Raw genomic sequence first — 25,625 nt, 5'->3', positions numbered from 1 at the left:
AAAGATGTTTACTTTTCAGAGAACATTTTATTACTCATTTTTCTTTATCAACATCGATCAAACCTTCTTACCTTTAGGAAACTTTTCAAATCTCTGAAAGGAAATCACGACACCATCCACTATTGAATGAAGCGTGTTTCATTAAAAGCAAATTGCTGTTGAGTCATATCCTGAAAGTGAGTGGTTACTTTTAGCAGAATAATTGCACAGGTGCTTCAGAAGAGAACACAGTCAAACTTGTTACGTTGATGTATTTTCCTGTGTAACAGAGTTTTTCATTTTCAATCCAGAAAAATTCACTAATATGAAACTTGTAGAATTACATGCGTAGGTTGCCATTTACAAGCAGTCAACTGCTTCACTGACTTCTGAATATAATTTAGTTGCATTTCCTTGAGTTAACTACCTGGGAAATTGTGTTAAAACATTAATTAATAAGTCACAGTGTTTCTTACACAACATTCATAGCATCCCTAGCACTTTTCCTAACTGTTCTCAGTATGGAGTTTTGACACTATCTACCCATAAAAGGTAATGGATCTGAGCAAAAGGTACTTTTCACAAACCTATATGTTCATGTTGACCAATGTCACCCCAAACAATTTAATAAATTTTTTAAAAGTACAGTTGGCATACAATATTGTATTTATTTCAGGTGTATAATACAGTAAGTCGACATTTATATGCCTTACGATGTGGTCACCATGAAAGTCTATTAACCATCTACGGCCGTGCCTACCATATAGTAGCCAGAGTAGGCCTGTTAGAATGTCAGCTCATGTCACTCCTCTGCTAGAAACCCTCCAATTGTGTCCTCACTCAGAGTAAAAGCCACACCTTTTAAGGACCTAAGAAACCTTCCCTCAATCTTTTTATCCCCCACTCTATTTCTTGGACTTCATCTTCTGCTGCCTCCTCCTTCCCTCCCTCACTCTAAGGGGGCTCCTCCTCCCTGTTCCTCAAACCCTCCAGGTACTCCTGCCCTGGGGCCTTGGTACTTACTTTTCCCTCTACCTAGAATGCTCTTTCCACAGGTATCTGCAAGGTTTACTCTCTATTCTCCCAAGGGCTTTACTCACATGCCACCTGCTTTTTGTCTCCTTAGTATAACCACTATATACTGCAATATGGTTTGCTTCTCTCCCACTAGAATGGAGGCTCCAGACAGGCAGAGGTGTTGGTCTGTTATGCTCACTGCTATATCCTCATTACTTAGAATAGTGCGTGGCACATAGTGGGTACTCAGTGCATAATTATAGAGGGAATGAGTAAATGAATGTCTTGTCATCTCACAAAATTCCTTAGTATAACCACTATATACTGCAATATGGTTTGCTTCTCTCCCACTAGAATGGAGGCTCCAGACAGGCAGAGGTGTTGGTCTGTTATGCTCACTGCTATATCCTCATTACTTAGAATAGTGCGTGGCACATAGTGGGTACTCAGTGCATAATTATAGAGGGAATGAGTAAATGAATGTCTTGTCATCTCACAAAATTGGTCTAGTAGCCAGAAGATGGAGGGATTGATAGAGATAGATAGATGATAGATAGATAGATGATAGATAGATAGATAGATAGATAGATAGATAGATAGATAATGGATAGAACAAGCCTATAGATAGGTTGGTATAACTGTCACTACCTCTCCCACCCCTACTCCAGGGAAAGCAGCACAAGTTCTGATATAGAATTACAAATAGAATTCTCCCATTTTAAACTGAGGACAGCATATAATCATGTTTATGCATTTCACGTTTCTCTGAAATTAAGTATTAAATAGTACCTTTCATTTGAACATCTTAAAATGAATTTTTTTAAAAGAACACCATAATTAAATGTAGTTATTCTTCACTATTCTACATCAGTTAGCAGCAAGAGGCTTCATGGATTTAAGATCTCACTGGCTTTTGACACCTTCGTATTGGATGAGAACATGCAAGGGGAACCCAAGTAGCAGTTTGACATTACAATATGCCGTTTAAACCTTAGAAAGTCTATTATCGCCTGGCTTATTCGTATAAGAAAAAAGTGAAATGACTTGTCAGCCAGAATGTTCTAAAAATGCCCATGTCAACAGAGTGTCATGGTGTCCTTGGGGCGTTACCTTAGTTACCTGGATTCTTCCTGTCTACTCAGCATATCATGGTTGAGCATATTACTCAGGAAGGCTCTGGAAAGGAAGTGGGGCTCACTCGTGGCGGTTAACCAAGTGTTTTCCTGAGGTCAGAGTGTGAGTGACACATGTGCTCTGTGTTGACCACACTTGTAAGGTAAAGATAAGTGTTCTTTCTGAGACTGAGCTCCCACAAAGTTGCCAAATGTTTAGAGTGTGGCTTTGGTGTCCTGGTCTCCCAATGGCATGCCTCCTAGCACCTTAGACCCCCTCTTCAAATGCCCAGGACCCTTCATCCTTTCAAAATTGGCACACAGGAAAGCTTCTGTTACAGCTTTAAAAAGTTGCCTCTTCCAAGGTGGTTATATGTCTTTTGGAGAAAACAAAGCCAGAAGCAAAACAAGTGAGGTGTCAGTGGTGAAGTTTCAGGCATCAGTAAGCCAGGTCCAGCCTCTGTTTTAGGGAGCAGGACTCTGACTGCCTATGCCGTGGAGATAAATTTGAGTAGGACAGACACTCACGATACCAGACTCCAAAGTGCTTTACTTAAAATAAACTGCCCCATGAGTCTTAATGTCTGAAAGAAATGCCAACAGGTCGTAAGTCATATATGTACCATCTTCTGGAGGATCTCAGAAGTCATTTAGTCTAACTCTCTCATTTTATAGGTGAGGAAATCAAGGTTCCAAACAGTTAACTGCAGTCCTGTGATCTCCGCAGTGTACATTCCACGTCTTGCTTTTGTGTGTGCTTGGAAACGACTGAGTGCATTTCTTGCCAAAGGTCTTGTAACTCAGCATAGTCCTTCTGTATATCCTTCCAGTCTAAAGTAGTGATACTTGACTGAGCTTGTCAGCCAGCATGCTCTAAAAATGCCCTTGTTCTAGGAATGCAAATAATATAAACTATTAAGGAGATTTTCGAGTTGGGCCCAGGAGGAACTAACTTATTCCTAGACTTGCCTCTACACTGAAGTAATGCCATGACCATGCACCAATGGTAAATCAGTGTTATCTGCTTGACCAAAGAAAAACCAAGGTGGTGTGGAGAGGACACTGGTTGGGAGAGGGTAGGTGTGAATTTTAGCCCAGCCTTCATCACAATCTGGCCATAGAAACCCTCCTAGTAAGTAACCAAGCTTACGGTCATGTGCCAGGACAGAGCCACTAGATGAGCAAAGCAAATGGGCAATAGAATTGCTGTAAAAGGCCTCTTGGGCTCAGTGTCTCCTCATCTGTCAAAGGTTTAGAGAAACAGATTGGCTGGAAAGGCTGAGAGCACACTTGTGTTATCCCAAATCTCTCTAGCTTCTTTCTGTAGCCGGAACAATGGACACCAGGGCAGGAACCTAGAAGATCGCTCCTTCAGACCAATTTCACGGGAAGACATGTGACCCATACTTGGCCAATGATAGTTCCTACTCCCAAGCAGCATAAATAGGTCCAAAGGATAGCCACGTGACCATAGCAGACCCAATCCAAGTTCTCCCTTCAGATTGGTTTACAGATCTTGGGAAATAGAGTTCCTTCTCTGTAAAGTGAATAAGCTGAGATGATGCAAGCGTGAAGTTACAGAGGCTACTTCCCTTGGGCCAAGAGAGGCCAACACAGAGATCATCAGAGCTGAGAGAAAGATGTGTTCCAGTGATGCTGTCTGATTCCTGGATCCAGCCATGCCTGAAAATATTTGAGTTGAGACACTTTCTTTTTTTTTTTTGCCTGAACTAGCTTTAGCTAGACTTGTCATTTTTTTGCCTGAAAATATTTGAGTTGAGACACTTTCTTTTTTTGCCTGAACTAGCTTTAGCTGGACTTGTCATTTTTGATTAAAAGAACCCTGATAATCATCCTCTAATTTTTCAAATGAGGAAAGTGAGGCTCAATGGAGGGAGTGTGACTGACTCAAGGTCACACAGCACATTGGGGACAAAATTTGGACTTGAAATCAGAGCTACTGATATTCATTCCAATGAATTTTCTTCCACACTGAGCTTTATATACTATATCTTGTAAATTATTCAATATTTTCTGAATGATAATACAGGTCTTTTCCCCCTACCATGTTACATCAGGGCAAAATTCATTCATGTAAGCAAAAGATGGTGTTTAATGTGTTCTAGGCACATCAATAGGGTCTTTCATAAATGTGATCATGTGTAGTTGCCTCACACTGGGCTTCATGAATCATTGAAAATCAGTAGATGTAGATGAAGGAGGGAAAGGAGGGAGGAAGGGAGGGAGGAATATTAAGAAGAAAAGTAGAGTGGGTTTCAAGTAAAAATTAATTCTTTTTTTTATTGTTCAATCGAGTTTATATTAATAACTAGCATTTTATAATGATCTTAAAATATGTCCATGAAATCTAGTCTACTATGAAACTACTGTTTTTCCTAAATTGAACAGAAGAAACCATAAGAAGAGAAACTTCAAGTCAGAGCCTCAGACCAAAGCCTGTCTTCATAGGACTGAATATTAGGAGCAAATGAGGTAACAGAAGATGATGACACTTGATAAATGTCCTAATTGTTGTAGTTCCATGAAAGGTTTACAATAGGGCTTAGTCATGATCAGTAATATTCATTTATAAGGGCTGACTATTAGAGTAAATTGTGTGAAAGTGGGCAGTTCCTGGATTTAGTAACGCAGTGAATAATAATGATGATGCATAGATGTTAAGATTATTTTATTTGAATTATTGTTTAGTATATGTTATATCATTCTTTGTGATCAGAATTTTTGAACCACAAACAGGATGTAGACAAATGGTGAATAAAAAGTTTCAGAGTCAGAAAATAAGATGGGCATCAAGATAATTTGTTTTGCATTGGTTTGTAAAAGTACTCACTACTTTAAAACTTGCTCTTTTCTAGTTTTAAATTCAGTCATGAAAGACACCCAAAAGATTTCTTAGTATCATAATCACACAAATGAAGGGCATGGTTTACCATGTGATATTTAGTTAAAGTTTATACATTATAAAAAGGAAAGGGGGATATATTTCACTATCATCCTCATTGAATTAGAAACATGTAGTATACCATGTGAATTACTTATTAAATAAGGTTTTCTGTAGGTAAGAAATATTTAGACTGATTCATATGGAAATCTAGACCAGCGGTCGCCAACCTTTTGGACCTCAGACCACCACGGTTGGCAACTGCTAATCTAGACAAATAGTCTCAATTATAGATGGTTTCCATCAGTAGTTTTACATTTCAAGCAGAGTACTTTATAGCAACTATTTTTTAACTTACGAAACATAAAAAACACACACTTTATATTGTTCATTGGTGTATTGTGTTTATTCTTCCATGTGTATGTCTCTGAGCTCATGTCCCTGTTTCTAGGAGAAATACCCAAGTCTTGGCTTTTCTGGTCAGCAGTCTGCAGCCTTTTCATGAAACACAATAGCACCCTATGCAATTCTCACCATTGATTCTTTACTACAAGTGTTCATTCCACAAATATGCGCCATTCACTGTTCAAGACTCTGAAAACAGAGGTGGGCCAGACAGAAATGGTCCCTGTTTTTGAAATTGTTATTTTTGTGTGAGACAGAGGAGACAAGCAAATGAATAAATGAAAAAGATTATTTTAGAGGTTGATAAATGTTATCAAGAAAACAAAACAGGTAATATGACGGAGGGTATGGAAGGAGGGCAATATAAATAGGGACATTTACGACAATCCTTACCGAGGAGGTGGCACCTGACCGCAAACCCGAATGACAAGGAGCCAGCATGCATTTTCCAGTGCAAGAGGGTAGCAAGAGCACAGAGAGCAGGCTGACATCACGTAGGAGGTGAAGAGAGAAGCTGACTGAGGGAGCGTGACGAGGCTGGAGATGGAAGCAGGCTCCCAGCATGCAGAGCACCATGGGCCATGGGGAGGTTGAAACTTTGTTCTAAGGGTTTAGGCAAGACACTGAGAATCTTCAAGCAGGGCAGTGACATGTGATTCATGTTTTTAAAAAGGCCACTCTGGTTTCTGGTGGATAACAGATCAGAGGGACAAGCACAGAATGAGAAGGGCTGCTGGCTGTGTTTTTGTAGGTTGGGTGCCACACAGGGTACCAGGCAGAACAGATGAGTGGGGGATTGAAATCCAGCCTTTGTGCTATTCACCAAGCCCTGTGTCAAGCACAGATCTGCATTCACCTGTAGAAAGGGGTATTTTTCATCAAACATGATGTGCCGTACAGGCAGGAAGCAGCCTCAAGAGTGAGAACAAGAGGGAGGATATCACAATAATCTTTGCAAGGATAATAGTCATGGTGGAGAAGGAGAGAAGTGGGTTTAGGATGTGTCTAGAGGTAGAGCTGACAGGACTTGCTGATCGATTAGATGTGAGGGAGAGGTGAGAGAAAAGGAGAAATCAACCATGAGCCTTAAACCCATGGGATATGGTGCTGTCACTGACTGAGGTAGGGAAAGTTGGGAGTGGACTAGGTTTATTTATTTACTAGAGGCCCAGTGCACAAAATATATGCTGGGGGAGGGGGTGTCCCTCAGCCTGGCCTGCACCCTCTCACAATCCAGGACCACTGGCTCCTAACTGCTCGCCTGCCTGCTTGCCTGATTGCCCCTAACCACTCGCCTGCCTGCCTGATCGCCCCTAACTGCTTCTGCCTGCCTGCCTGATCGCCTCTTTCTTGGCCCCCGCCACTGCAGCTTCATCCAGAAGGATATCCGGAATGACGTTCGGAAGGTTGTTCAGCTGTCCAGTCTAATTAGCATATTACACTTTTATTATAATATATATATTTTAAAGAGAGGGGTCAAGAATTTACTTTGGCTAGGTTTATTCTAAGATATATGTTGAAGATCCAATACTCAGATTTATGCGTTGGGGAAATTTATGATGCCATTAGTATAGCTCAGAAATGCAAAGAAATTATAGCCTCTTCTTAGGTTTTCCTCATGATTCCTGATCCACTAGGGTTGGGGATAAGGGGAAGGTAGAGGAAAGGAACTAAAATTAGTCCAGTCTGTTATTCTTCATCTGAAGGAAGAATTCAGACATGTTCACATTCTTTTAGATTCCCACCCCATTGCTCATCTCTCCCCTAACAAGGTAGGCACCCAGGTGCCCTCCCAGCAGTGCCAGGAGGCATCCTTATACCTTTTGGTCTCTGTTACCTCCTCTGCACTTTACAGCAATGCATCTTATTCACCTGTCTCTGGTCACTGCTTGCCATGCTGGTGTCCACTGCTAATGCTGGCAGCCAGTAAGGCTTGGTGAAAGCTCGGTGAAGGCTCTGGGACTCCCTGGCTGACTCAGCCTCATGTCAGCTGGCCCTGTACCCTGTGAGTGTCTGCCATATTCTCCACCCAGCTCCTGGCCCAAAGACCCATCTTGGCCCTGTGGATGTTTATCTGCTCTTTACCCAGCTTTGGTCCATGGACACTTTGGGAGCATGTGGAAGTTTCTGAGTCCCATCCTTACCACAAGGGAACTGGCGATAGCTTTAGAGAACTACCATCCAGCCCTGTGTCTGCCTGACCATGTTGTACCACCGCTGCTACTCTGATAGGTCCACTGTCTACTCCCTGCTGCCCAGGTTGGCATCAGGGCCAGCTAGGTGATGCTCTCTTGTCAAAGGCTTCAAAGTAAATTGGGCAAAAACTCATGGTATTGCACTTAAGAGCTGTAACACACTTCCCCTGCTGGGCGGAAGTTCAGAAAAGGAAGATCTGCACCACATGGCTCCCTCTGTCCCACCTTCTTTCCCCCACAACTCCTTGGTACCAGGAGAGATGGGCTTCCTACTTTCATTCCTCCCGGTCCGTTCTTCTCCTGGCCTGGCCCAGCAACCATCACAGCCCAGCCAGCAGAGTCAGGAGGGTGGTCTTCTCTGTACATATTGAATCTTAGTGCATTGAAAGATATAAAACTTCTTTTCAATCTCACTGCTATACCTTGATGGCTGAGGGGGTGTGGGAAATGTTGATATGATTATTCTTAAGAGGAACAAAATCTGGACATAGTTAAACATATTACACTTGTAACATGAGTTTATAGCTCAATGAAGCTGTCAACTGCTCAAGATACAATTTGAGAGTCATCAGCATGTGAATAAGAACGTCAAATTTATGATAGAGAAATCTGAGCGCCCAAAAGATAGTACTGGGACAATCCAGTCAGGAGAGGCTGGACGGGGGAAGGAGCCGGTGAGAGTCACTGAGAGGTAGTGTATGGAAGAGGAACGCAGTTAAGAGCAAATGTGGTCTCTCTAGGGCCCCGAGAGGAGCCAGTTTCCAGAGGAAGGGAGCACTCAAATGGGATTAAATGTTCCCAAGAGCTCAAGCCTGTAAAAGGATCCTGACCCACCTGACTCTGATCCTGACCCAGATTCTCAATTCTTCCTTAGAAGGGATAATGAGGACAGGTTGAAATGAATAAAACAATTCCTTATCTAAAGGGACATTGGTAACAAAACTTCATAAAATCATGTCACCGTTTTTAATTAAGGTGATGCTCTATTCAGTGAATGCTGTGCTCTTTGAGCCAAACTGAAACCCCACCGGGATGACTGAAGCAATGAACATTGGCCACTGGGGATCCCCCATCTGTTACTGAGAACTTTTAGAGGTTCTCCACCGGATCCTCCAGTCTGCTCTTATGAAGCATCGTGACTGTTTCTTTTTTTGCTTATCTTTTTCTGAAATCAACTTGGAAAACACATCGGTCTTTTATTCTTTCAGGCAGACACTAAAGCACATGGCTTTGTGGGTGAGGCCTCTGCTGGGAACCTGTGCTTGGCATCCCAGATGTTCTGGAGATGGTAGAAATGGAACCAGCGGGGGGGAGGGGGCTCTTTTCCACCAAAAAGAACAGTGAAACAAATCCTTGGGACATGCATGGTGCCGGTGCCCTGCTCCTCTTCCCACCATTGCTCTGAGCTCCAGGTGCCTACCACCCCTGCCCTGCCTTCACACTATTCACAGTATTCATTTTCTCTATTCCATTTTACCTATTTAATGAAATTGACCCTATCTAGACTATGGACATAATAGTCTGTGAATAGTATGGCTAAGATTATTACTTTAATGGTCAGCCTAGGAGGCAGAATGTGATAATACAAAGAAAATAGGTTGGATCCTGGTTCTGTCTCTCACTAACTGAGTGGCCTTGGAAGTCTAAGTAACCTGGTAGGTTGGAGAGCAGGTAGTGAGAAATCTGGCCTCTAAGTTGGGCTGGGTTTCTAGGACCTGTCACTAGCCATTGAGGAAGAGCAGGGTTTGCCATGATTGTGAGAAGACTGAGCCAGGAGCCAAGGAGAGAGTCATTTTGATAACATTCCATCCAAGGGAACAGGGCAGAAAGGTGGACACTGAGACAGAGGCCAATAGTTTGCATTTGGGGCTGACTAGATAATGTTAACAGATCTGAGGGGGTGCACAGAAGTGGATTCTACTACAATCCTAAATTGCTGATACATACAACCCTGCCCCCCTTTGAGGTAGACTTTATTTGAGCTAAGGTGACGTTCCACCCAAGTGGCTCTTTGCATCCCTGTGCTGAACAAACTATTGGATCTCTAAGCTGCTGAAAAAAAGTATACATCTTAATTTGTCCTTTATTTTTGCTAAGAATGAAAAGAAATCATATTGGCTTATACAGTCTCTATTGGGACCCATCTCTGCTACCAATCCTGATTATCTTTCTGAACAGCTATACATATGCATCAGCAGAGCAAAAAAAATGAGCAGATATATAAAAATACTCAGCAGTTTAAATGGAACATTCAGGACAAATAACCCTGAGTGAAAAAGCATTTAATAAAAGAGCTTCTCCCTCACTTGTTTCCTGTGTGTATCTATATTTATAACTTTAATTTTACATTGCATTGAGGGAATAAGAGCAGGCTGTTATGGAAAGGAAGCCATATTTAATAATTCTTGAACATAAAAAATAAAATTGCACAAGTGAAAAAACTAGAACCCCAGTAGCAATAAGCACAGCTAGGTTTAATCTTGCCTTCTAATGCCATTCTCCAACAAAGAAACCAGCAAAGGAAATAGACAAGATGAGCCTGGAGCATCTTGTAATGCCAGAAAGTAATGCAGTTATCAAAAAACAAAATCAAAAAAGCCACAATAATGGGGTCAAAGGAGACACAAGAGGCAATGGAAACAGCTCCCAAAATGGCCAAAGCTGGAACAATTTGAGCAACAAAATAAATATAGCAGTATTGGATTGTAACCCAAAGTATAAAATAAATATCTGTGAATCCATATTAATATAAATAATCTAAATAAATAAATAAATAAATGTCGAGACCAATCCCCATGCAGAAGAATCCCAAATAACTTATGTGGATACTCAGCACTCAAGGAAGTGGGACATAACTCTTCGCTTCTTATATGTGCGCTGCATATGGTGACTTCCAGCCGAAGAGCACAGTATGGGTGGGGGCTGGGATGCGGGGTGGGGGTGGAGAGAAATATTACAATGGAGACACCTGACAAACACTACCTCCGCCAGATGATCAAGGTCAACATCCAGAGGAACAAGTCATGTTGATATCTGTACCTTGGATATTTTATGATGAAAACTGCACTTTATTTTATGGTCTTCCTCCCAAAACACATAAACCCAGTCTATTCATGAGAAAAACATCAGGAAAATCCCAATTTAGGAACATTCTGCAAAATACCTGACCAGTGCTCCTCAAAACTGTCGCGTTCATAAAAAACAAAGTCTGATAAATTGTCACAGTCAAGAGGAGCCCAAAGAGACACGAGGACTGAGTGTAATGTGGTGACCTGAATGGGATCCGGGAACAGAATAAGGACAATAAGTAAAAACTAAGGAAATCCGAATGAGGTAAGGACTTTAGCTAATAATAAGGTATCAAGATTGGGTCATGAATTGCAACAAATGTGAGCTGTGAATAATAGGGGAAATAGATGTGGAGTATATGGGAAATTTCTGTACTATATTCACAACTGTTTTGTAAATCTTAAACTGTTCTAAATAAAAACAGTATTAAAGAAAAGATGGAGAGGTACTTCAGTGAAGTTTGGGGACAGTAAGCCAGAACCATAAACTGGTTTGGGGGTCTGGCAGTGGTATCAGATTTGGGAGAAAGACATGCTAGATGGCTGTGTCTAGGGTGGAGTTTCAGTGGAATGTTTAATTAATTTAATTTTAGTGGGAAGTTGAAAGGCCATTTTATATAGCTTTGTCATTTGTATCATCTTCCTGCCTCCTTTTTATAAAAATAGTGCAAGGCAATCTTTATGAGCTTGTTACATACTTTTTGGAATGCATATTGAACTTTAAAAAACATTAAAATTAAAATATTTGGGGGAAAGAACCTAAATAGAGACTGTTAAACAAGGGGTTGGGTTCTTCAGATAATTGAATTGCGAAAAGATCCAATCCTAAATTTCCCCAGAAATCAGAAATAAAAACAACAAAAGCAAAGGTATGAAAAATAAGTTTAGGAGATTTCAACATATATACAATAGGGGGAGAAAGGAGATTGGAGATCAAAAAACGAATAGAAAAGTTTTGTTTTGTTTTACTGGAAAAAGAGTGTGATCTTAAGATCAAATGGGCTATGGGCAGGAATAAAAAAGAATGAGCACAACTAGTCAACTTCTGGTGAAGAAACAAAAAGGCTCCCTACAGAGGCAAAAACAACAGGAACTCCATCAAAGAAGAAACCAAAAGTGACATTACAGATTATTAAGAAATTAATAAAAGTGGGCAAACTACATATCAAAATCTGCATGATGCTGTCCAGACTGTGCTCAAAAGAAAATGGCTCCTTATCGAGTAATAAATAGCCATGTGATCCTGGGCAAGTCATTTAGTTTTTTAAAACTTCAGTTTCTCATCATCTATACTAATAATAGGGTAATACGCAAATTGGTTGGGATGCCCTCACGTGTAATGACCGATCAGCAGGCTGTGTGCGCAGCAGGCGCGGGTGGGTGGGAACTTGCAGCGTCGGGGACTTGCATTACACTGGCACAATCCATCACCAGGAGGGCCTCCGCACGGCCCGGCCCAGGGGCGGCCCCCAGCGGAGGCCTGCGCAGTGCTAACATGACGCTGCCTGCATGCATCCCCACCCAGCACTGACGTGATGCTGCCTATGTGCGTCCCCACCCAGTGCTGATGTGACGCTGCCTGCATTTGTCCCCAGCCTGGGGATGTGGCGGTGTGGGGGGGGGGGCAGTTGGGGGCGATCAAGCCAGTGGGGGGGCAGTTGGGAACAATCAGGCCAGCAGGAGGGGGCAGTTAGGGGCGATCAGGCGGACAGGGGTGGGCAGTTGGGGGCAATCAGGCTGGCAGGCAGAGTGGTTATGGGTGATCAGGCAGGTGAGCAGTTAGGAGCCAGCAGTCCTGGATTGTGAGAGGGATGTCCGACTGCCGGTTTAGGCCCAATCCCACAGCCAGATTTTCAACAGCATCAACAGCACAAGCTACCATCAGAAGCTTCTCCCGGGTTCTGTTCAGATTCTGATGTAGACGCCATCACTCTTCCTTTGTCGATGGACTGTTCCATTTGGAGGTCAAGATTGGTGCCACCTAAGTGAGTTCCTGCTGCAAGGACTTTGAGGACATCCTCCTCCTTCATTTGCAGGACATTGAGGGCTCCGGATATCGAGAAAGAAATGACAACAGGAATCCAGAACAGCGCCACAGGGACCCCTCTCTGGGTAGTGCAGAAAGGCCAGCAGGGGATGTGTTAGTGATTAATGATTATTGTTGTGGCCATTAAGGAATGTGGTCCTTGGCTCAGAGCAGAAGCTCATTATTTATGCACCACTAATAACCAGTTAGGAAATAAGACCTGCACACAGTAGCTATCAAAATAGAGGTCCTTTCTGTTCCATCTGTTCCCTCTGCTTGATATGTTCTTCCCCATAAAGTGCTTAATATGTTACCTTGCATTTAAGGGTTCAACAGATTCTAGGGCAGTGGTTCTCTACCTTCCTAATGCCGCGACTCTTTAATACAGTTCCTCATGTTGTGGTGACCCCCAATTTCATTGCTACAAATTGAACATAATGAAAGCATAGTGATTAATCACAAAACAATATGTAATTATATATGTGTTTTCCGATGGTCTTAGGCGACCCCTGTGAAAGGGTCGTTCGACCCCAAAGGGGTCGCGACCCACAGGTTGAGAACCGCTGCTCTAGGGCCTTCCCCAGTGCGACCCTGAGCAGGAGTTCTCATTCTTTCTTAATTAGACGGCCACCAAGAAAATGGGCGCAGCAAAGGGGGTCCCATAGTCTCTGACAAATACAGAGGCAGCTTTCAGCTAATGACGGGCTGTGTCGATGCGAGGCCATAAACATTCCATTTACAAGGACAGCCCGGATTGTTGCTTCTGGACAGTGAGGAGTAGTGGGAGTTGTTGCTCCCGGACAGTGAGGAGTAGCGGGGAGGTGTCTGGAGCTACGGAAATGGTGCGTGCGGGAGCCCAACAGGGCCCAGTCAGCCCTGTGTCTACAGGGCCCCGAACTCCCTCCTCAGCGAGAGGTGCAGGACACCCAGCTGGAAGTCACACTCCCTGGGAAGAAGCTCCTGTGGGGAGGACAGCACATCCCACGGGGCTTGCCCATCCCATTGGTTGGGAAATACCGATCGACTTCGACATAACTATTTGATTAAGAAATTAGTACTCGAGGGTTCTCATAATTAGTTATCTCTTGGCTGTTTAGAGAAAAACGCAGAATGGGTTTTACTTAGAAATTTCATGCCATTTTGTGTGTGTCATTTGTGCTGTGGCTTCCCAGAACAATTAACTATTTTGTTTTATTCCTAAAGAAATAATTCATGACACATGGGCTTTTTTTATCACAAAATAAAAATGTCATATGTTATCTTTGGAACAAAATAAGTGAGTTGAGTATTGTCATTTATTGTAAAATATGCTATCTAGACTAAATCTTGGTAAGCATCCTACTTTCCAATCTTCTTGATATTTAAAATAATGAGTAATTAATTTCTGAGCTTGGTTTATGTTTTCTGCAGGAGGTCATTTGCATACTTACATTTTGATATTGAAAGAAATCCTAGAAGCTAAACCTCAAAAGCTGTCGCCTGCCTAGATAAACATCTGCTGTTCTAATGGTGTTTTGAACTGCTGAACTACCATTTAAATATTCTTAATTTTTTTTCTATAACTGAGTGGGTGGGGAAGTGGGCAAGAATTGTAGACCACAGTCACCTAACTCTGCTTCATCCTTTACAGCATTGGAGTTCCCACAACAGACATGCCTTCCTCATGCAGTTACTGTCAGAATTGAAAGGGAGAAGAGGCTGAACAGCACTTCAACATTCTCAAGGGACTACACAACAAGCATGTTTATGTGGCTCATTGCTTAATCACTTGTGAAATGCTTTCCTTGCTCAGGTTTTTAAAATGTTGTATCTATTTTTGTTACGGATCCACTGGGAACATCTATTGGTCACTTCATAAATAATATAAATTTAAGAACCCTTTTAAAAAATGAAATTTGTCATTTATTTATCTAAGCAGTAATTCCTGAGCACTTCATCTAGACCTGGAAATACAGTAATGAACAAGAATCAGTTGTCATGTTGGCTGTCATGGAACTAATATCCCCCTAGGGCACTGGTTGGCAAACTGCAGCTGGCGAGCCACATGCGGCTCTTTGGCCCCTTGAGTGTGGCTCTTCCACAAAATACCACGTGCGGGCGCGCCCGTACAGTGCGATTGAAACTTCATGGCCCATGCGCAGAAGTCGGTATTTTGTGGAAGAGCCACACTCAAGGGGCCAAAGAGCCACATGTGGCTCGTGAGCCACAGTTTGCCGACCACTGTCCTAGGAGGAATAGATATCAAGACAGAATCATGAAGATTGCAATGATTACTGTGGTCAGGGGGGGCTTCATGGAGGAGATGGAGGAGGAGGCGTTTGGATTGAGACCTCAAGGATGAGAATGGATGTGCATGGAAGAACTGAGGAAGAACAGTCCAGGCAGAGCTTAGCAAGAACAAAGGCCTGGAAGCTGGAATTAGAAAGAAACCACTGTGACTGGAGGGTGGTAGGTAAGGTGGAAGCAGAACGTGAGCAGGGTATGAAAGAGACCAGCCCAAGTTCCCAATACACTTGGCTCACTCCCAAGGAAGCATCCTGAATGGAATGCTCCTGCCCTTCCAGGAGGTAGGACTGGGCCATCCAACCGGTTCCCGTGCAGGGGAGGGTTGGCGGTACACTGACGCTTGGAAAGGCTGGTAACCTGCCCCAGGAGCTCCGGTGCCCCCTGATCACCTTTCCCTGCACCAGCTCTTGGGGTGGGTAGGAGGGTGGTGACCCAAGCCCAACTGGGCAGGCCAGAGTTTGGCCTGGGGAGAAAAAAAAATGTTAGTTTGCTCACTGTTTTCCTGACTTGAATATGTGCGGCGGCTCCTAGTAAACCAGGACCTACCCGAGATACCAGTGATGGTGGGTACCTGGCTACACCAAGACCAGGCCTCTGGCTCATGGGCCATCAAGCCCTCTCCCAGACAGCACAGGACAGGACGGGCCTCCAGCCCTTCAGAGATGGGCAGCCGGTGGTGTCAAAGCCCCTCCCTTCTATCCAGAGGCCTGAACTGAGTGAGCAGAAGGGCAATGGGAGAAGAGACACTGACTTGGACTACCAACTCCTGGCTTACCCTTCCATGGCGTGCTTAGAACTGTGACTGGTATGCAGTAAGTGCTCAATAAACGTTAGCGACGATCCCATTGCAAGCGCTGAGTTTTCACTCCGTGTAGCACAGTGCTGTGTAGTTTCAGGGCCAGTGCTAACAGGCACGCTCGCTGCATTCTTGTTCTTACAGTGAAGAGATCCTCTTGAGACCCTGTTCAAAGGACTACTTGCATCGGGATGCGTTTGTGTGAGGGGCAGAATCTGGCCCCAGGCGAGAGAGACATCGTTAAGATTTGGGAATAAAGTACAGTAAGGTTGAGGTAGCAGTGACTAGACTGAGTTTGCAAAGACTGAGGTTGCAAAAACCCTGTCCCACAGAGCAGCTCAGGAAACTGCACTATCTCTCATCCTCCTGCCCCGTCCGCCACCCTCTTCCCACCCAGCCCAGCCCAGCCACACCTTCCTCAGAACACCCGTGTCTGGCTATTACTCTATCGCATTTCCAATAAAGTGAAAGAGGGAAAATACAGCCCTGGGCTTTCGTGGAGAGTGTTTTAACTCTCACAACCAGAACCTCTGCCGTGTGTGTGTGTGTGTGTGTTTTAAGATCTTTAACTTTTCCTATAGCATCTTCACACCCAACCTTTTCAAAAGCATTTTTTCTAAGGAATGATATTTCCTGAGATAATACAACGTAGTCTTTGCCAAGTGACTCAGTTTGCTATAATATGTATATCTTTTTTTTTTTCAATGTCAAGTGACCCAAACTTACAAAGAAAAAGTGGGCACTTGGTATCAGTTTGATGACAGGGTTTTTCCACGTTTGCAGGGGAGCTTTAAATACGCCTCGACGTGAAGGTGTCTGCAGGCTGAGCTCCAGCTCTGTGTCAAGATGCTCCTGACTGTGGCCCTTGCCTCTGCCCTTCTCCTCAGCTCCGTGGCTGGGCAGGGGTGTTTGACCTTGGTAGGGATCAAGGACGTCACGCACCTCATTGATAACCTACAGGTAAGCTGCGGAGAGGGGCACCAGTGGGAAAGGCAGCGACTGAAATGTAAGTGCATTATTTTAGGAGAATGAAAAACACATCACACATGATGGGTTCTTGTCTCTTATTCTATTTTAGAAAGATCCACTGTCAAAATGCAGCTGTAGCGGCAATGTGAGTAAATGCTCTGTTAAGATCTTTCCAAGCTGATTTCAATTTCCATATCTGGAATCTTCACTTTGAAATTACTCTTTTGCAGGTGACCAATTGCTTGTGTCTGCCCATTCCTTCTGTAAGTATAGTAAAAGCCTATAATCTTGATCTCGTTCTTTTTTGAAGTGTTTAAGCAAAAATAATTGCTTTATTTGGTATTTTAGATAAGCAAGTGTTACTTAATTACAATTGTCACCGATTAGTATTTCCTTTAAAAACCAGGCTCTGGGAATTCTATATCATATAGATTTCTTTGTAGTCGGTCAGCTCTATGTTCCTTGAGAAGTTTGATCACTTTTTAATATTTAAAAAAGAATCTTGATTGTCCTTTTAAATGAGCTGTGTCAGGTGCATTATTAAATCAAACTGGAACTGAGATGATAACAGATGATATAGCCCATATCACATCAATTTCTAATGCATTTGACGATAACTCTAAGGTTGCAAAGCAATGTAAATAAAACGGCCACGCTTCATCTTTTCTCTGGACGCACTGTCTACTTAGCTGATGTAGGGGGCCTCTGGGAGGACAGTGGCCAAGGTTGTGGGTGGAGGGGAAGTGGAAAGGGCTTTTGGAAGTTCGATGCCCACTTGAGCGGAGAGGAAGCGTGGCAGGAACTTTCTGGCTGAGGTGAGGAGGAAGAACTTATCCAAAGGGCCCTGCTTGCTTTCTCTGAAGCAAGGACTGGAGAACCAGAGCTCCCACCCCAGCTCAGGGCAGGCCCACCCAGCAGCTGAGAACCGGACAGGCAGCACCACGCAACTCTACCCCCTCCGCCCCTCGTCCCAGCCCGCGAGGTTAGCTCCTGCAGAAACACCGCTGCGTTCATGGGCACATCCCATTCGGCTGGTGTGCAAGGGCTTTTTCTTCTCTGACTTTCAAACTCACTATTGCCAGACTTGGAACAGGGAGCACTGTTTGACCAGGAGATTCTGAACTGGCTGATTTCCAGGGCCCACAGGCCTCAGGCTCCCTGGATAGAACATCCTGAAACCCGCAGGGGGTGTTGCTGCGGACGAAGGGCCTCCCCAGAAACACTGGTCATTTCCTAGACCGGCAAGGGATGTCGTCCGTTTCGGCTCCATCGGTTAAATTAAAATAGTGTCTAAAAGCATTCTTTTTCTAATTCCCTCTCAATATTCCCAGGACAACTGCACCACACCCTGCTTCCAGGAGGGCCTGGCCCAGATGGCCAACACCACAGTGCGCGCAAGTTTCCCCCTGGTCTTCAGTCGGGTGAGGAAAACGGTCGGAGCCCTGAAGAACAGCAAGTGTCCGGTGAGTGCGCTTTCATCTGTGATAGCCCTACTCGGCTCGGTTGTTTCTGTGTGAACGTAATGCCGAGCCTGTCTGAGTGAGGATGGATGATGACGGTGGAACTGGTAGTTCAAGGTCGATAAGAGATATATCAGAAAATGAATCAGAACCACAGATTTAAGTGAGCGCTGCCTCGGAGAGCCCGATGTTCCCTAGCTTTAAAAACACCTTCTCTCCACCTACTGAATCCGATTGTAATTAGATGCTAAAATCTAGGGAGTCGGGGCCATAGCCCACAGAACACTAACTTATCCAGAGATTCAATTTGCTAACCTATTAGCAACAGAATGGCAGTTGTAGCCTGCACGTTAAAGAAGGTTTGGGGGAGGGTTGGCTAAGGAGGTGTTTAAAGGAAAACTCACCCAGATCCAGGTGAAAGCTGGCCATTTGCTCTACATGCCCATCCGCATGTTATCTTCTGCAGCCTATACCCTGTCCCTGGAGGGCTGGGGAGGGGAGTGGGCACCTTGGGAGTTAGCACCGCCACCCGAGCTCTTAGAAGGCTGAGGGCCCTTCGCTCAGCTGCCTAATGCAGCGGTTCTCAACCTGTGGGTCGCGACCCCTTTGGCGGTTGAACGACCCTTTCACAGGGGTCGCCTAAGACCATCCTGCACATCAGATATTTACATTACGATTCATAACAGTAGCAACATTACAGTTATGAGGTAGCAACGAAAATAATTTTATGGTTGGGTCACAACATGAGGAACTGTATTAAAGGGCCAGAAGGTTGAGAACCAATGGAACATGTTTCTACCATCAACAGCATGTGGTTCTAAGGGCTTAATATATACCGTTTCATTGCATGGCTACCTTGCAGACTTGTCAGGTTTATCACCCTCACTTTAGAGAGGAGGAAACTGAGGCTCGGCGAGGTTAACTAATTTTCCTAAGGCTACATCTATACTAATGAAAGGATACTGTGCTAGTTAGACTGGAAGACGTCCTTCTGGACAAAGCCATGGTGGTGGGGACTGAGGTAGAGGTGGTTAGGGGTGATCAGGCTGGCAGGGGAGGGCAGTTAGGGCAATTGGGCCAGCAGGGGAGCAGTTAGGGGCATCAGGCTGGCAGGCAGAGGCAGTTAGGGGTAATCAGGACAGCAGGGGAGCAGTAAGGGGTGATCAGGCAGACAGGCAGGTGAGTAGTTAGGATCCAGCAGTCCCGGATTGTGAGATGGATGTCCAACTGCGGGATCGGGCCTAAACCAGCAGTTGGACATCCCCCGAGGGGTCCCAGATTGGAGAGGGTGTAGGCCGGGCTGAGGGACACCCCCCCCCCGCACAAATTTCGTGCACTGGGCTTCTAGTATTTAATAAGTGGCAAAGCTGAGATTTGAATTCTGATCTATGTGACCCCAAGGCCCTGCCCTTCACCACTGTGCTATAAATGACCTTGAAAGGACAACCCAAAAGGACAGTAACAAAATTGTTGGCCTCAAAGAGTCCAAGAAAAGGTTTTCCCTAATAAAGAAATTTAGGAGCATTTGATAGGGGTGTGTGTGTGTGTCCTGAAATCCTACCACAAAGTCAGCCACCTGCGTGTCTACACAAAATGCTAGCCCTGGGCTTCCCCATCCATTTGCTCTGTGTCTCAAGCTCCCTGCTGCTTGCCCAGCTTCTCCCCAAGGAACCCCCTCCCCTCAGCAGGTTCTGGGCAGGGCAGTTCCTGGGCTGCTGGGTTCCATACTGCTATAACCATTCCGTCTTTGTTCACTTTTATCCCCACAGAATTTTTCCTGTGAACAGCCGTGCAACCAAACCACTACAGGCAACACACTGACGTTCCTCAAAAGCCTCCTGGGAGTTTTCCAGAAAGAAAGGATGAGAGGCAGAGCATAAAGATAAAAAAATAGTATTTATTCTATTTATTGAATTTTAAAAGCCTTCTCTTTAAGTTGTTGCAGTTTAAAAATTAAGTAAGCCACTCTAAATCAAAATCAATTGTTATATTTTTTTATAATTAAAAATATATATTTGTTTAGATTTTTATATCTTTATTTTGGAATAAATATATATGAAAAAAAGAACACATCTGGTCTCCAGGTGCTTATTCCCACCTTGCTGCTCAGAACAAAGAGCAACAAGCTCTGCCCAAGGGCTGAACGGCTGCCTGGGGCTGAGGCTGTGGGGGGAGCTGAGGGCTGCTACTGGGGGACAAGGGCATGTCTGAGGCGCCCCAGCTATGGGTGCTGGGGGAGGCAGGTTCAGGCATCGCCAAGAGTTTGGGGCCCTGAGAGGCTAATGGTGGGAGAAGGCAGCAGTTTGGCAACCCAGAAGCGGGGAGAGCACTCAAGAATGTGGGCATGTTTATGCACAGAAAGTGTTGGGGCCGAGCCAGGAGTAAGTTGTAGAGCAGGCCCTGGGTCAGAACACAAACCAGAGGAACCCTGGGATCCCTACAGCCAGCCAGCACCTCCGCTAGCACCACCACGGCCAGGGCAGTGCCTGGCTGGGTGCAGAGGAATTGGGGTGGTATGACCATCAGAATGGCCCCCTCCCCTGCAGCCCGAAGGCTTCAAGCTTGGGGAGAGCTTAGAGGCATCTAGGATGGGGACTGTTTTTCTGGGTACAGTCAGAAATAGAAGTGCTTCCCCTGCCTATTGGGCTAGACTTCTTGGGTACTTCTGACCACAATGATATGGGAAGTTTAGAGCAACAGGAGACAGAATTTCTCCAAGGGCTTTGCTCAGCTTTTATTTTTGATCAACTACAACCTCAACAACATCCCATGTGACCCGCACTGCAAACAGCCCTTGGCCAAAGTGAGGTTCTCTGATGAGCTCATTGGCCGGGTCCCTGGGGCTATGCAGCTCCTTTAGCGAGGGGGCAACACAAGTGCGCCCCCCACCCCCTCCTGCAGCCCAGCCCCTCCCACAGAGGAGGAGGAGGAGGAGGAGGAGTTTTAGCAAAGGAGGCCCATGTCAGGGGAGTGTTTTGTTATCTTCTTGGGGACAGAAATTGTGGGTCCATGATGATACTCAATCATACTTTTTTAAATCTTAGTTTGGACTCAAAGATAAATTTCTCAGCGATTAGTCTGCAGGGGTGTGTGTATCAAAGGATTTCTAAGTCTAGAGGCACCACTGGGTTAGCCTTCGTCCTCCCTCAGCGCTAAAGGCCACCAAGCATTTTGCAGGGGACACAGACCTTCAGACAAATAGACAATCGTCACAGTTTGTTGATCCACGTGGTGTGGCAGTGGTGGGGGAGTGGGGGTGGGACGCAAGCTCCAGCACGGTTTCCTGGGTGTGAGAATTTGTGTTGACTAGCCTCTTCCAGCGTCTGCTACATGGTTTCTTCCCTGAGACTCTGAGCACTATGTCCTCAGCGCCCTCCCTCTTCACGCACAGTGACCCCTGCCTGTCTCCCTAGCTTGGTTGTGGATTCCCACGGACACACTGAGAAAAAGACCTATCAAACTATACATTTATTATTATTCATTAATATTGGCATGTACTATTAAGCACTTACCCTACGCATGCCTCCTCTCACTCAGTCCCCCAGTGGCCACGGGGTGGGTGTTAAGATTCCTGTGTGACAGAGAGGGAAACAGAGGCTCAGGAAGGCGGAATGAGTCCCCGGGCCCAGCTGGTGAGAGTTAGACAGGACTCGGCCCCAGCTGTCTCTGATGCAAAACCCTTGCATTTCCCTTCTGCTCTTATTCCGTGAATACCAGCTGACCATGTTGTGTTCACTGACTGCAGTCTGAGGGTAAAAGAGATTTAAAATAGTAGGAGCCCACACACCCATAACCAAAAACCTGGGGCCCAGGTAGTCTTCAGCCGGCAGTCCGTTTAGCGGTTTAGGAAGGAAATACACAGTGCACACGTCATATGTTAGATAACACCCAGGGCAGGGCCGGGGCAGGATTCCGTCATTAAAGCCATTAATATTCTGCAGCAAACACAGGAGTCACCACATGAGGTGATCAGGTTTGGCAGCCAAATGAGTCTCCACAAACGCTGGGCTCTGGGAGCTGTTTGGACTCAGAAGTGTGCTGAGGGCTGGGGGCCCTTCTCCGTCCGGCTCTGCCCCCTCACAGAGGGCTCTCCCCGGCTTACCTGGGCTGGGCGTCCCCGGGAGCGACACAGGCTTCAGCAGCTACCGGATAGCCCGCCACGTGGGGTTCGGGCCGCGCTGCCGGGCCTTCTCCTCTCCTCTCCTCCTCCTGGGTTTTCTGAATGACTGTCCCAGACGCAGCTGTGTCGCGTTACACAATGTGGTTTACAGGCTGCAGTGCCGGCTTCCCCCCTCTGCAAGCGCACCCACGCTGAGATCACGGCAGGGGCAGATGCTGGCGATTGGGCTCAGAACAAACCTGGGAACGCAATCGCTGCCGCAGAGGTGGGCAAAGAGATGAGCTGCAACCCACGCCACAGATTCATCCCCAGCAGGGCTTGGTGGTTTCCCTCAGCTTTTCTGCAAAAGCTGTAAAACCCGCAGGACCCACCCCTGCCTCAGCCTTAAAGCCGCCTTCTCTGCTCCTGGGTGGGTCTGCGTGAGGTGACTCCCCTCCTCCCTGTGCCCCGAGGGTTGAGATTTCTCTAGAAGAGAACTCACCTTTACTGAGTGTTTACTGGTACCAGGCACTGCGCTCAGCATGCTTTGCGGAATGTATAGTTGATACAGAATTATTTCATATAATTATTCCCAGCGCACAAATGAGGAAACCGAGGTCCAGACAGGTTACATACTAATAACTTGCCTGGGGCAAACAGCTTACAAGTGGTAAAGCCAAGGCCCTAACTCAGGTACCAGACTCTAGAGCAGGGGTGGGCAAACTTTTTGACTCGCGGGCCACAATGGGTTCTTAAACTGGACCGGAGGGCCGGAACAAAAGCATGGATGGAGTGTTTGTGTGAACTAATATATATTCAAAGTAAACATCATTACATAAAAGGGTACGGTCTTTTTTTTTTTTTTTAGTTTTATTCATTTCAAACGGGCCGGATCCGGCCCGAGGGCCGTAGTTTGCCCACGGCTGGTCTAGAGCCAACTCCTAAATCTGACCAACAGGGGCTTGCAGCTGTCCACATGTCAGCTGCCTCGTCCATGTTGCTAGGACCCAGGCTAAGTTGTTTCCAGGAGAAATTCCTGACCAGGCCACACCTCTGCTGGCCGAAGCCCCGCCCCGATGCTGCCGGCCTTGCCGTTGACCAGTCCACATGCACCTGTTTCTCTGTCTTCTCATCCATCCAGTGTGAAACGGGACGGTATTGTAAAGGCTCAACCCTGTGATTCCTTCCCCACCCAGACCCAGACAGCTCTCCCTCTGGAAAGGGAGCCCTCAGCAGGAATGCAAAGACCATTCGCCCATTTAAAGTGGCGAATTCAATGGCTTTTACTATAGTCACAGGGTTGGGCAACCATCACCACAATCTGATTTGAGAACATGTCATCACCCCTAGGAGAAACCCTGTACACACCAGCAGCCATTCCCTATGCCCCCTTCCTCCGGCCTAGTCAACCAGTAATCTACTTTCTATCTCCATCAATTTGCCTCTTCTGGATTTTTCCTATAAATGGAATCACGCAATACACGTTTTTCTGTGTGACTGGCTTCTTTTACTTAGCATGGTGCTTTGCAATGCCATTCATGTTGTAGCCTATATAGATAGGCATTTGGGTTGATTCTGCCTTTTCGCCATTCTGAATAGTGCTGCTATGAACATTCTTGTAAAGGTTTTGTGAGGACATATGTTTTCACGTCTCATGGGTTTACATCTAAGAGTAGAGTTGCTGGGTCACATGGTAATTCTACCTTAACTTTTTGAGGAACTGCCAAACTGTTTTCCAAAGTGCCTATACCATTTTATATTTCCACCAGCAATGCATAAGGTTTCCAACTTCTCCACAGCCTTAGCAACACTTATTATCTATCATGTTTATTGTAGCCATCCCAGTCCGATCATCTCGCTGTGAATTTAGTTTATTTTCCTAATAACTAGTGTTGCATCTTTTGATGCATCTTTGCGTGTGCTCATTGGCCACTTATATTTCTTCCTGAGAGAAATGTCTAATCAAATACTTTGACCAGAGAGGGGCATGGACGTGTCATGGAGCACAGCGGAGAGGCCTGGGTTGGCAGATATGGCACACATGGGCCGTGTGGCCAGGCCAAATGGGAATGAAGACACTTCCACAGAAGCCACATGGAGGAAAGAGCAGGACTTAGGACTAGAGAGGGGGGATGCCAGGTACGGTGATGTATCTCCCCAGAGACAGAAGCTTCTCCTATACTCCAAACCCTCAAATCTAACTAAAGCAGTGGTTCTCAACCTTCCTAATGCCGTGCCCCTTTAATACAGTTCCTCATGTTGTGGTGACCCCCAACCATAAAATTATTTTCCTTGCTACTTCATGACTTAATTTTGCTACTGTTATGAATCGTAATGTAAATATCTGATATGCAGGATGTATTTTCATTGTTACAAATTGAACATAATTAAAGCATATTGATGAATCACAAAAACAATATGTAAATATATATGTGTTTTCCGATGGTCTTAGGCGACCCCTGTGAAAGGGTCGTTTGACCCCCAAAGGGGTCTTGACCCACAGGTTGAGAACCACTGAACTAAAGTCACTCTCAGGACAGGGAGAAGGAGAAAATCCTGAACTGACTGCATTTAACCTGTAATTTCGGAATTTTACCCTGAAATGGCAAAATTACTTTTTATGCCATGAGGTAGAATGGATGCTTGAAAAAAACTAAATTCAGTTAAAGTTCATTTATTTTGTACACACCTGAAGCTGTGGTGAGTCACTCAGCAAATACCAACGAAGCCTGCAGGGAGCGCCAGGTGCCGACCTCAGCACAACAGCGAACACAGCAGCATCCTCAGAGTCTGTAGGTGTGTGTGGGGGAGACTGGCCTTCGCTGCTGGGAAGCAGAGGGGCAGGGCACTAGGGTGGGTCTTGGACTGGCAGGGGTGACTGAGCCCAGAGAATACTGGCCCCTCCCCACATTCATCCAGGGGGAGGGTTCGGGAGTGGGGGGCGGGGGGAGCAGTGATCCTGTGGATGGTTTTTCTGGATCCGAGTGCTTATGGGCTGAACTCCTCTGCTGGACAAAATGTTTTCCGAAACTTTCTCTGATGTCAGTCTGAGAGAGGGGCCAGAACCCTGAAGGATGAGAATCAATGACTCGTCAGACACCCTGGGCACAGAAGGGCCATATCAGCATCTGCAACCACCCCTCCCCAAGTACACATATCAGATCTTCACGTATCGGTCCAAAGGCCTAGGAGACAGGCATCTGGAGCTCTCGGGGTTTCACCTGCAGAGACGAGGCCCAGGAAGCACCGCCGCAGCCATCCTGTGTGGCCCCCTGAAAATGCAAGCACCCCAGATGCACAGAGAGGAAGGC

General features: G+C 45.5%; 2 protein-coding genes across 2 annotated transcripts in view; one reads left to right on the top strand and one right to left on the bottom strand.

Annotated features, from left to right (window-relative positions):
* The window catches only part of FBXL21 (F-box and leucine-rich repeat protein 21), a 51,089-nt gene extending 28,535 nt beyond the window's left edge, over positions 1–22,554 (bottom strand). Inside the window, exon 1 of the mRNA XM_014539159.1 lies at positions 22,318–22,554. The gene's annotated coding sequence lies outside the window, so the exon portion shown is untranslated. The remainder of the gene's footprint in view (positions 1–22,317) is intronic.
* IL9 (interleukin 9) lies at positions 16,633–20,095 on the top strand. Its single transcript, XM_005865630.1, has 5 exons — positions 16,633–16,746; positions 16,865–16,900; positions 16,986–17,018; positions 18,087–18,218; positions 19,985–20,095. The coding sequence occupies exons 1-5, from the start codon at positions 16,633–16,635 to the stop codon at positions 20,093–20,095; spliced, it is 426 nt and encodes a 141-aa protein (XP_005865692.1).
* Positions 22,555–25,625: the final 3,071 nt, after the last annotated feature.

Source organism: Myotis brandtii, unplaced genomic scaffold (assembly GCF_000412655.1).
Source record: "Myotis brandtii unplaced genomic scaffold, ASM41265v1 scaffold208, whole genome shotgun sequence".
In the NCBI taxonomy this organism is placed as follows: domain Eukaryota; kingdom Metazoa; phylum Chordata; class Mammalia; order Chiroptera; family Vespertilionidae; genus Myotis; species Myotis brandtii.
This window is presented reverse-complemented; position numbering and strand designations above follow the sequence as displayed.